Source organism: Etheostoma cragini, chromosome 12, assembly GCF_013103735.1.
Source record: "Etheostoma cragini isolate CJK2018 chromosome 12, CSU_Ecrag_1.0, whole genome shotgun sequence".
NCBI classification, from domain to species: Eukaryota; Metazoa; Chordata; class Actinopteri; order Perciformes; family Percidae; genus Etheostoma; species Etheostoma cragini.
The window spans coordinates 13,139,557-13,152,074 of NC_048418.1; the positions used below are offsets into that span (position 1 = coordinate 13,139,557).

Here is a 12,518-nt window from a genome sequence, read left to right on the forward strand (position 1 = left end):
GACTTCATGTTATGCGCTTTGAAGCCGCTTCCTCATCAGACTATCAAAATTACAGAGCTCCTAACAATCAAGTGGTTATTTACTGAACAATACATGTACTGAAACAGCCATGTAGAATGTATTTGAGGTACAAAAAATTATACTCACCAACAGGAAATCTACCAAATAAAACTCTTTGAAGTGCTGTTTGCATGGGTCTCCTTGTAGAAAGCCTGTTGTTCGTTGCCTGTGTAGATTATCCCTAATTTCTTTTCTGTTGTGATGACTGAGTGTTTCCACTCTCAGTTGAGTCATTGTCATGACTGCTGCTAATCACCCAACACTAGATATAAATATATTTCCACAAATGTCATGTTTCTTTAGCTATCAGGATATTCCGGGATAAATGTAGACACTTCTACCAATATTGATTCAGTGGAAGATGGGATAGACTGTGAGACGTTTTTCTCAAACGTCTTTGCACCTTTAAGACATGAATGTGAATGCCAATTTTCTCCATTTGCTTATGTAATAGAAATGGGAGTTATTTTGGTGTATGCATCACCCGACTGCCCCCAAATAAAATAACACATTAAATGATGTCTTCATGTGCACTACAGGAGGCTTATGTGATGGCCAGTGTGGAACACCCCCATGTGTGTCGTCTGCTTGGTATCTGCCTGACATCCACAGTGCAGCTCGTTACCCAGCTGATGCCCTACGGCTGCCTGCTGGACTATGTCAAAGAGAACAAAGACAATATCGGCTCCCAGTACCTGCTCAACTGGTGTGTGCAGATAGCCAAGGTAATAGGAAAAACCTCATAAAGGCATCAAATTACATGGCAGGGCCTGTTTAATAGCTATTTTGAGTTATCCTTGCAATAACAATACTGTTTATTGGATGTCTGAATGTTTCTTTTAAAGCCATACGATAAAACCTAATGTTACTAAGCAATTTGGCAGAGCAAGTCAAAGTGTTTTGTTTCGCAATTGCTAGAAAGAACAGTACATGCTGCTTTTAATTGGTACAAAATATTGTTGAATGATATGGCTTAACAGGTAATGATGACAAGTCTATCATGAAAGCACTTTAAAATCTTTGATCAAGTCTGATCAAGCAATGTTTTGGCACTGTAGAATCTAGCCGTGTCAGACTGCTTGTGAAAAACAGCACTGCATTTATGTATGTATGTATGTATGTTTTTACAAAAGGGTATGAACTACCTGGAGGAGCGGCACTTAGTACACCGTGACTTGGCAGCAAGAAATGTCCTGGTGAAGACTCCTCAACATGTCAAGATCACTGACTTTGGTCTGGCAAAACTCCTCAACGCAGATGAGAAAGAGTACCATGCAGATGGCGGAAAGGTTTGTTGGAGATTAAATTAATAATTAATTAATTAAAAATAAAGTTGTGTACAGTCTTGGCAGGATCAGTCTGTCATGAGTATTTCAAAAAGATAAAAAAATAAGTTTAAAGTGTGTGTTTTTGTCCTACAACTTAAAAAATATATTTTTTGTTTTATATTCAGTTGTTTTTGCTCCCGCACACAAATAGGCCTACGAGCAACCTTACTTGTGCATTTATAGTCCGTTACAAATGTGGTGCTTGTTAGACAAATTAATTCCTGTACATGAATGAATTTGCCCCATGTCATGAAAGATGTTATTTTTGTAGTTTTGCTCTAAATTTTATCTTATGTAAGTAAGTGTAAATAATTCTGGTAGAGAAGATAAATGACAAATCTGACAATTTCTTTCTCCTGTCAATGTTTCTTTGTGCAACTAAAATGACTATTTTCTGTGATTACTGGGTGATTTGTACACTTCTTTTTGTGGTACCCGATAAAGTATTTTTATCCCCAGAAGATGATAATTACCAAACATTTTAATTGGTTACTTGCTCAAACATCCAATGATATGGTAGAATGCCCTCTATATAGGTGAATTACCATATTATGGTATCAGAACTTTAATACATCTGTGGTTTATTATTTTATATATAAATCATTGAACAACATCTTTTTTGTGTGAATAGACTTAATCCTTATGCAGGAAACATGTCAGAAATCAATAAGCTTTGTGCTACGCAAAATTTCACAAAAACTGTTTACATATCTAAAATTGAAATCTATGTTAAATGTCAGCGTTTTTTAGTAACTTGAGTTTTGTGTGCTTGACTATTGCAATTCTGCGCCACTAGGTGACAGTACAGTTACGTATTGTATGTGGTGAAGACACTGATGATGAATTTAAATTTAGAGCACTTTAGGTGAAGAAGACAAATTTGGTGCAATACTATCAAGGTATAAATTTGGTTATTATTCCCCTTAACAGGCTGTTACAGACACTGCTGTGCAAGTGTACATGCTGCTGTCTCAAGAGATAATTAATCTTCATCCCTCCACCGTGCAAACAGTCATGTAAAAATGTTGACAGCATTATTAAATGACTGCATGTTTTGCATGAAAACATTGTGTTAGTAGTCCATGCAAGCTCAATGTCCAGATGTATTCAAAGGAAAATTATGATGGTGCATTACTAACTTGTTAAGTGCACATTTAAAGGGGATTCACAGGGAAATTGCAATTGCCGAAGTTACTGCAATATTTAGAGAATATTACATTACTTTACATTACTTTACTTACTATTACGTTTTTTTCCTCAGGTACCAATAAAATGGATGGCTCTTGAATCCATCCTGAACAGAACGTACACACACCAGAGTGACGTATGGAGTTATGGTAAGTCTTGTACTTTATGTTGTGACTACATGCTCTACTTCTAACGCAGTGAGGCACGAACCCTGCTGAGCTTGGATCCTTGTGTACCTTCAGATATGTAAAACAGCTGGGCTTCTATGCTCCTGAGTTTTGGTGACAGCCTCACTGAAAAAATATTTATTCATTTCCAAATAAAGTGTTTTAACAGTGAGTGAGGCAAAGCAGAGCAAAGGCACTTTTGAAGCTTCAGATAGGATGTTGTTTTTGGATCTGTCAACGTTTTAAAATACAAAAAAGAAGATAACATGCTAGCATCTGCGATTTGTAGGACAAAGAATAGGCAAAGCAGCTTTATTTGTGTAGCACATTTCAGCCACATGGCAATTAAAAGTGCTTTACATAAGATGATTGAAGTAATAAAAGTTACAGTGAGAAGAAATTAAACAAGAAATTAAACATTAAAGAGCAGTTAAAAATGGTCAAAATAAAATACGAAAATAATAGTTACATTGCAGTCATCAGAACAGTCAAATCAATGTCTACTCAAGTCATCTAAGTTTGATCTTACCCTTGCTGATTGTCATAGTTTCAACAAAAAGCATCTTCAGTACAAGAAATGAGCAATCATTTAAAGAAAGGCAACATCAAAAAGAAAGTTCTTCAGCCTTGATTTAAGAGTTGCAGTGGATCTGCAGTTTTCTAGGAGTTTGTTCCAGATATGTGGAAAGCACCAGCAGTCTCAGATGGACAATAATATGGAAGAAGAGATTGTTGCCACAATCCACGTAAACAGTTCTTTCAGCACCAGCAGTTTTGATCATGCCTTCCGATGAATATGGCAAAAGCATCTAGACCCTGGCAGAAGTGACAGGCGTTCTTTTCTCCTTTCCTTTCTTTAGTTCTTCCAATGCAGAGATGCATCCTGCTAACTCCCACTCCTGCAGGCAAAGCCAATTTGTCAACATAGCTATTTTGATACTCTGTGATATTTGGGAAGCTTACATCCTGTCACTCTGATTTCCTCTTTTATTGGGAACAAAACAGTGAATGACAGCTCAACAGACTGATATACCAGCTGTCCTCTTTTCTGTAGGCGTAACAGTTTGGGAGTTGATGACATTCGGGACAAAACCATATGATGGGATTCCAGCCAGTGAAATAGCTGCGGTCCTAGAGAAAGGGGAACGACTGCCTCAACCACCAATCTGTACCATAGATGTCTACATGATCATGGTGAAATGTAAGCTTGGTGGACCATGGCTGACACCCCTTGCTTTCCTAAAACACATTTACATTATATTTTCCTTCTCTTATTCTGCTGCTGCAACTAATTTCGGATAACTTCCCCACAAATAATTTCCATCTTATCTTATTATCTTATGATAATGTGTGTGTACAGGTTGGATGATTGATGCAGATAGCAGACCTCGTTTCAGGGAACTAATAGCTGAGTTTACAAAAATGGCCCGGGATCCTTCTCGATATCTGGTCATTCAGGTATGATTTTACTTCTGACCTATACTTCTTAAATCTTCAGTTTATTTGATGATGAATTGTAGTAACCCATTGGACACACCATTTTGTTTCTATTCCAGGGTGATGACCGCATGCACCTGCCGAGTCCCACAGACACTAAATTGTACCGCAGCCTGATCAGTGGGGATGGAATGGAGGACGCTGTGGATGCAGACGAGTACCTGGTGCCGCAACATGGATTTTTCAGCAGTCCAAGTACCTCCGTCACACCGCTTCTTCACTCCACAGTAAGCTACTTCATATGAAAAACTACGATCAAATGTTTTGGATCAGGTTTGTCTGTCCATCTGCCTTCTGCATTTGTGGTACTGCATCTCAGATTTTAGCAAAAGCTGAGGAAAATATGCATCCTGGTACAAAAAAACTAACAAAATAAAATGGGATTTATTCAATACCAACGCCAAATCGGGCCAGTAGCATCTGGTGGGAGAAGGCAAAGGCCCCTTACCTACCACCCTACTTATGGCGCCCGTCCTCAGACCACACACATCTTTGGACTAAGCCTTGATCTTAACTACACACCTGTAAAGTTTTGTCACTGCATCTTGTACGGTTGTGACAATGGAGGACCAGGTCTTCCATATTTAAGAATAAATACAGAAATAAATAAATGCTCAATAAATAAATAGGCATACAATTAATTGCCCCAAAAAATACAATGAACAAATAAATGTAGGTCGAAATAAAATTATACAGTGAGACATAAATGTATATATCTCTTTTAATTAGCTTCTTTATATATTTAGCTTTGTAATAATTACCTTATTAATTTATTGTCCGTTATAATCTTCAACTTTATTTAGTAATTACCTATTTTTTAAATGTACTTATTTCTGTGTGTGTTTAATTTTTTGGTCTGTTTTATTCTTCCTTTGCATTTCTACCCTATTTATTTTCACCCCTGCTATTTATTTCTGCCTGTCACTTTTACATTTCTGTATGCATTTCTACCTCATTAATGCAAATGAGGAGGGGCGGGTCTTAAGGGGCCAACTTCTGCCCATTGGTTGGTCAGCATTTCACTGCACCGTCGAATTTACATGTCACCGGTCACACACACAACAAAGAAGGCTACCCGCGATGAGGTTGTCAGTGACAGGAGGCATTTAGCAACTGTTTTTGAAAACAACGCTAACGTTATAAGTATTGACTTTATCATTTTTCGTTTAGACGCTCTGACAGAACGTGTGTTTCAGTTGGCGGCACACATGGACACAGATGTGGACAATGTAGTTTTTCAGAATGTGGAGGAAGCGGCCTCTACATCATGGTGTGAAAGGAAATCTATCCGCATACACACAGACAGACAGAAATATAAACACCTAGCAAAGTACATTAAAACCTCTTCTGTGGTAGCTCCCGCTACACTAGGCATCTCCGGAACCATGTTTTGCCATGATGACAAACGTGTATACACGCACAGACACACACACACACACACACACACACACACACACACACACACACACACACAAGGTAAAAACAATAACAGGGTTGCTTTCACGTCTGGTAAAAACTGGTGTTGGTTAAGCATATGTGGTGTATGGTGAGACTGGGTACTACTTGTGTATATTCAACAAGCTGGTGTAGTTTTACTAAAAACACATCCTACGGTACTTCACAAGATACATGTATGATTGTCCATATAAAGTAAACCCTACAACAAAAAAGTATTTAGGAAACCAAATGGGTAGATAACAATGTAAACAGGGAAAGGCCCATAAAATAAAATATACACTCTGTATACACTATACAGATGGGAAAATACTGGACTACAGTTGCATTTAAACCATAGCAGCTGTTGACCTGGTCCACCACATTCACTTTTAATATAAAGGTTTCACACAAATCTGAGATACAGACTCAGAATATTGTCACAATCTTTTATGGCTGAACTCCCATCGAATATAGTCATCTGAAAAAAGGAAATCTGTACATGAATGAAACACATACACCTTTTACAACAGACACACACGCCAGACTCAAATTGACCTTCTTGATCCAAATAGTGAAAGAGGAATACCAGCTGCTTTGGAGGCAGGATAATATTTCCCCGCATTCATTAAATGTATTAGGAACGACACCACATGCGCCAGCAGTGCACACTTTACCAACATGCAGTCAACTGTTTGAAAGTTTAGTTTAGCTATTTTAACTGTTTTGGGAAATGGGATTTCTGCATAAATCCTTACCGTCTGAGTCAGAATGGAAATAAATGCAGAGTCATTTTTCAGCTTGTTGAAAGCAGTTAACAATCACATGATGCAGCGGAAGCAGAACACTGATGGTTAAACTGAATCTAAGTGGCCGTATAGCAAGGAGAGTTATAGTAAATTGATCGTCCTTGACTTGAATAAGTGGCCAGTTGTACCTGACCTGAACTCTGCTTACCCCAGTTGCCCTCGTTCTGTTTAACGGTCACCAGTGGGACTATTTCTCCGCTTCCTGACCCCTACCCACTCGTCCTCATCATCACTTCTCCCACGTTTCCTCCCAGGTGCCCTTTGATTGATGAGAACTGAATGAGGAGAACTCTTCAGGTTCAGTGAAGGCCATGCGTAGGACTAGCTCTTGTACCTGGGAACGTTGCCTGCCACTGACAGCCTGGTTAGGCCATACAAACTTTGAAGTGTAATTACCTTTGCAGGCAACTTTTTAAAATCGTTGTCCAATAAAAGCTCAGCATGAGCCTGCTTTTGTAATATCACTGTTGGGGCATGGCCCACTATCGGATGAGATTTTTCTTTTCTTCTTTTTGTACAGATGGTCGCTCCTTCAGTGTGTTTCATTTCATTTCCTTGTTGAAAGTAATTGCATTGCCACAGCTGCCACTCTGTTCTCTTTATTTGTTCGGTTTCCATGGTTTTTACACCGTTCACCTTCCTTTGCCTCGAGAATATGACAGACACAACAAAGCTTGTCAGATTGCCTGACTGAATATGAATCTGCTCAGTGGACATTTATTTCAATCCTCAGCTTGTACTGCAATGACAGCTAAGGTTCCTCGGATACCATAAAAACACATTACCATCACCATTCAAAGGGAACTTATAGTCCCCACGGAGGCTTTAAAATAAACCCCAGCAACTGAAAGGGACACACACATTTAAAGAACTATACATAAAAGGAGAAAGTCAGAATCAAATTCTACCAAAGTAAAACTAAAAATAAAGGATTTGCTTAAGTACAATAAGCACAGCAGACCATCTTTGTGTTGTGCATTGTATTGAAAATGCCTGTTTAGTTACATTCTAAACATTTCTTTATTTAAAGGGGCTGTACTGTACTGTGTGATTGCCTCCACATGGCTTTCAAAGACCATTCTCTTATACGTGAAATAGTTTACTATCTACTATACTACTTTCTTTACGGCCACATGCACTAACATGCACGTGCTAGCGGACGGGCTTTAAAAAAAAAAAGAACAAGGAAACTTAGTTTACAAGACACAGACGGAGTATGACTTCAATCTTTGCTCAGGACGCCATTACTCATTGCATTGTATCTTTACATAAATAATAATGATTTATTTGCTGCTTTATTTTATGTTCTGAATGTCGAGTATAGCCCCTTTTTAAAATCAGCTTCATGGATAACAGAGGCATATTCAAATGAGTTACGGATATATAAAACACCATTTCCTGCTCTGCGATTGATGAGGTGTCATGATAAAGACTTTAACTTGTGTTTATATTATCTATTATGCAGAGCCTCAACAGTAGCACTGGAACGTGCCACAGCAGAACTGGCTTACTGGTAAGAGAAAGTCAACCATATAAATTGCATTTAAATTTCCCAAAGTTTGTATTTAATTAAATGTATTAGATGCAATAGTTTAAAAAAAAAACTCTCTTCTTTGTTTCAGAATGGATTACCGAGCAGAGATGGAAGCATGGTACTCCGATATATTCCTGACCCCACAGACAAACTTTTAGACAACGCCTTCCTGCCATCTCCAGGCAAGTATCCTCCAACTTCAAAACCTCACATCTAAGTGAATCTTAGTAGAGCTCTCCTCTCAGCTGTCTGTTTTGATTCAGTGAGCAAGGGGGGCATCTAGTGTACAAGAAGTGTAATGCTCTACTTATTGCAACGCTGCCACAGCTGAAGAACATTTACCTTTGGTGTTGTACCATTTGTGCGTGTACTTTTTTCTTGGTGGCTACAGTGACGAGATATAAACTGAAAAGTGGCATCAATAGGGCTCTAGTAAGGACCATAAGTACCACAAATACATATTACATCTGTTATTTAAATATACACCACTATACAGGTGTGTTTTGTTTTGCCTTCATAATGATGTCATCAGTCAGCAACCGTTTTAGTTCACACAAACTTTTAAATTGTCATTGTCCTTTCCACAGCATCAGAATTAGTCTTTGGTTACTTTGGAACATCGCCCATAAAGCTATGCTTTTTGACAGCAAGTAACTTCCTAGAATGCACCATTGGGAAAGATTTTTCAGAACAGCCGCTCCTCCCAACTGCAGTATGTTGGTGATGATGTAACTTTGATTTCAAAAAGTCAAGCGAATTAAATGCTCACCTTAAGAGGTGGGTTTTAAGTCCGTAAGTTGATATTCAAATTGATATTCTACAGTTTTCTTATTGCATTTCTAAAAAGTTGTGGGATTTGCGAGAAGCATATTTATATAAGATTGGTCAAAATCGATACAGCCAAGAGGCTAAGACAATATCCTAAATGTTGGGCCCTAGTTAGGATGAAGCTCAACAAACACTGAATTCTACAGTTCCCATAATGCTACTTGCTTTGTTGACTTTGCAAGCAGTCACTTCTTTCAAACTCCATGCCCCCAGTTTGTAACACAGAACAATATATAATTGCTTTGACAGACTTCGTGGAACAATCAATAAACTGACTTTCATGGGGAAAATTAGTAGAGTCACCCTTTAACGCCAAGCAGTGGCTGCCTGGAAGGTTGAAAATCAATCTGCAAACTTAGGGGTTTTAAAATGATCAGCAGTGCCTGTGATGTAATGGTTTGCGGTTAATGAGCTGAAACATGTCACGATTATGTTTACAGTAGTATAGTTTAATAAATGACCTGCTAGTGTATGCCGTTAATTAAAAACTAGTGTCCATGCTAATGTCAGTGTGGCTTTCTTACAGACTACATGAACCAAAACGGAGTCTCAGATGTGATGAATCCCATCTACCAGCACCCTGGTCCACCTCACACCATCCTTCCCACCATCTCTTCAGACGACACAGAGACAGAGTACCTGAACTGCTTCAAAAATGGGGCCTACGGACCTGAGTACCTCAACGAGGTCCAATCCCCCGCTATGCTCCCGCAAACCTTCAATGGCACGGTCCACAGCATTCAGAAATACCAGCCACAAAATAGCATAGACAACCCTGATTACCAACAAGATTTCACTCCCATCTTAAAGACTCACGCCAACGGACACATCCCAGCGGCAGAGAATGCAGAGTACCTGGGCCCAGACTGAGGGCGTAGTGGATACAGACAATAATTATGAGATTGTTTCCTGTTCCATTAAAAAGGGGCATTGGTGTATGGGCTGAGAAAGCATAGCTAAGTGAAAATAATAAGTGATAATTATCATATATGTTCTTACGGAGTTAAGTGACACTTTGTGCAGCTTTCCGTGTTGTGCGCATGCAGTTATACTTGTCACGCAAAACCCATCTCATCCCAAAGAATTTTTCTCCTACCACTAAACTACAAATGACTTTTTTCTTGATGAAAGCTGACTCCTACATGACTCAAGTGACTTGAGAGTTGCTGGACCGGAGGTGCTCCATTCATATGTTGCAACCCCTGTCAGAAAAATGCTGTATGTGATCACAATGCCTCCATTTTTTCTAGAAGGCAGAAGCTCTATTGAAAAGAACAGAAACTGGCAGCTCAACCCAAAACACAAGCCAAGTATTTGTGAATCAAACAGATACACATTCAGTCAACAGAATTGAAATGTTGGAATTGAAAGGGTTGACAACACACAGTGGTGTGCTCACTTGATGCTGATGTGAAGGCTTGAAACGTTTCTCTGTGGTGTCATGACGATTAAAGGGAGATTTTAAAAATGCCGGCTCAGCTGTGGTGGTCCTCGGAGGCCTGACGACATTTGTTTTGAAGGATGAGTTAAAGAGGAAACAAAATGTTGCAATGTATAGAATCTATTTTCAGTTTAAAGGGGAATACTGGTGAATTGTATTGTTTAAATATGTTACTTTTATGGTCTTAGACAGTTCTGTATGTATTACAAACTGGTGGCTGTCTGACTTAAATGGAAACAAGTGTGAGAGTTTAATGTACCACTGAAGTGTGATGATGTCACACTATGGTAAATATGATTGTAGCTGTATTCACAAAGCTTTGTCTTGCAGTTCAAAACCTGCAGCCCTCCTGTAGCATTAAGCCTATTTCTGTGGAACGTTAGCTGAACTCAGAGCATTATATCAGTACGGCACATGCATTTGTGTACCCAGGAAGTATTTTCTGGTCTTCTTACTGATTATTTCCCCCCAGTAGTACGTATATTAACACTGTCCGCACTTACACCATTTATCAAGTGTTTAACAATACACAAAATGTTACCAAGAAAAACTAAAAAGTTTCAAAAGAGTTTTTTTCTTGTTTGGAATATTGATGGTAGAACTGTCTTAGTACATGTGAGTAACTGGTTTGGATTGTTAGATTAGAAGTAGTGTTTCCCGGTAAACATAAGTTGTTTTACATAATATTTGAATTGTTCAAGTCAGAACAAAGAATGTGTCTAATGTATCTATTATTTCATGGGCTCTTTTCCTTGTCTGATTTTCTTCTTTTTTTTTTTCCTTTTTTTTTTACAAAGGTGTAGACTGTTGTTTCACAAGGGTGTTGACACAATATCTTTGGATATGCTCCTAGCTTATTAGCTTTAAAGTTTGTAGTCCTCTAAGAGCATTAACTTTGCAAATATTGTTCCTAATTTTAAAGGAATATTTTATTGTAGCAACCTGAAATGCCTACTTTTGCAGATTTTACACAGGTACATGTATAGAAAACAGTGATTATACTGTAACATACTCTAAAATAGTGACCTATAATTTATACTCAATACACAGTTTTGTCACATAATACGTGAATATGCACTTATTCCTGAATTGTGATTATTTTATTCAAACGTGAACATGAATAAATCTTTTTTTTCTATGGAAAAACAGTTTGTTTTTTCCCTCACAGCTTTAACAAGTGAAGGACGAGAAATAAGAATACCTAGAAGCCCAATAATTCACTTACTTACCCCGTCTTTTTATCTTGATGTCTTCAGAACTTCAAGTAACAATTTCATGAAAAGCCTTTAGCAGACAATCAGGGTGAATACATGCTCCTGTTCACCTATCAGTTGAGTACCAGTCTTTAACAACAATGATGGGACTTGAAACCATCACTGACAAGCTAAGGAACTTGTGTTAGCATTAGGGGAAAAACACAGTGGAAGACACTAAAACAATAGCTTTTCATTTTTAATGGATCAAAGGAAAGGTCTACGTTGTTTATTTTCCTAAATCTGCCCTTACATTGTTAATTAGTATTTTAGTGTTTTACTCCTGATTCAGGAATAACTAGGAAGGAACTGAGTAATTAGTTTTAATAATAAAAGGGTTTCTCAAACACCCGGGAAAGACATGTGAAATTAAAATGTTGACCTGAGGGGGAAATTATTAAACACTCCATTATGATGAGATGCATGCTTGAACTGCCAACACTGCAGATGTTTGACCAATTTAAAACAGAGTGGTAAGGTAAAGACTGTTAAATTATGGGGTAAGAAATGGGTATTACTTATTTAGTTAATGTTATGTAAGAGGGTAAGGTTAGACTTTTGGGTTTTATGAGTTAGGGAGTTAGGTTATGAGGTTTGAGTTTAGGTTGCAAACTGTAAGATTTAAGCTTGAAGTTATACATGTTACAGGTATGGTAAAGACTGTAAGGTTACAAATGATAACATTTAGCATAAATATTAATATCTTAATGTCTAAAGCACTTGAACATTTGGTTTAAAAAAATTAAGTATTTCTCTATAACATTAAATATGTGTTACTAACTAAGCAGCAATACAAGTTAGGGGGAAAACATGTTGCTCAAATGAAGGTTTAACAAAGAGTTGTCACACTCAACTTATCTGCTTCATCAGGACTGTTTGGGTGCTTTGATTGGATTTGATTGACCCCAACTTTATGTATTGAAAGAAATCAATAATAACAGACACCAAGATGTGTTCACATAAAAAAGAACATTCATCA

General features: G+C 37.9%; 1 protein-coding gene across 1 annotated transcript in view; it reads left to right on the forward strand.

Moving 5' to 3' along the window:
• Nucleotides 1–9,715, forward strand: part of egfra (epidermal growth factor receptor a (erythroblastic leukemia viral (v-erb-b) oncogene homolog, avian)) — a 38,376-nt gene extending 28,661 nt beyond the window's left edge. Inside the window, exons 20-28 of the mRNA XM_034888008.1 lie at nucleotides 600–785; nucleotides 1,194–1,349; nucleotides 2,650–2,725; nucleotides 3,798–3,944; nucleotides 4,104–4,201; nucleotides 4,300–4,467; nucleotides 7,949–7,996; nucleotides 8,106–8,199; nucleotides 9,372–9,715. Of these exons, the coding sequence (XP_034743899.1) occupies nucleotides 600–785; nucleotides 1,194–1,349; nucleotides 2,650–2,725; nucleotides 3,798–3,944; nucleotides 4,104–4,201; nucleotides 4,300–4,467; nucleotides 7,949–7,996; nucleotides 8,106–8,199; nucleotides 9,372–9,715 (1,317 nt within the window). The remainder of the gene's footprint in view (nucleotides 1–599; nucleotides 786–1,193; nucleotides 1,350–2,649; nucleotides 2,726–3,797; nucleotides 3,945–4,103; nucleotides 4,202–4,299; nucleotides 4,468–7,948; nucleotides 7,997–8,105; nucleotides 8,200–9,371) is intronic.
• The last annotated feature ends 2,803 nt before the right edge of the window (nucleotides 9,716–12,518 follow it).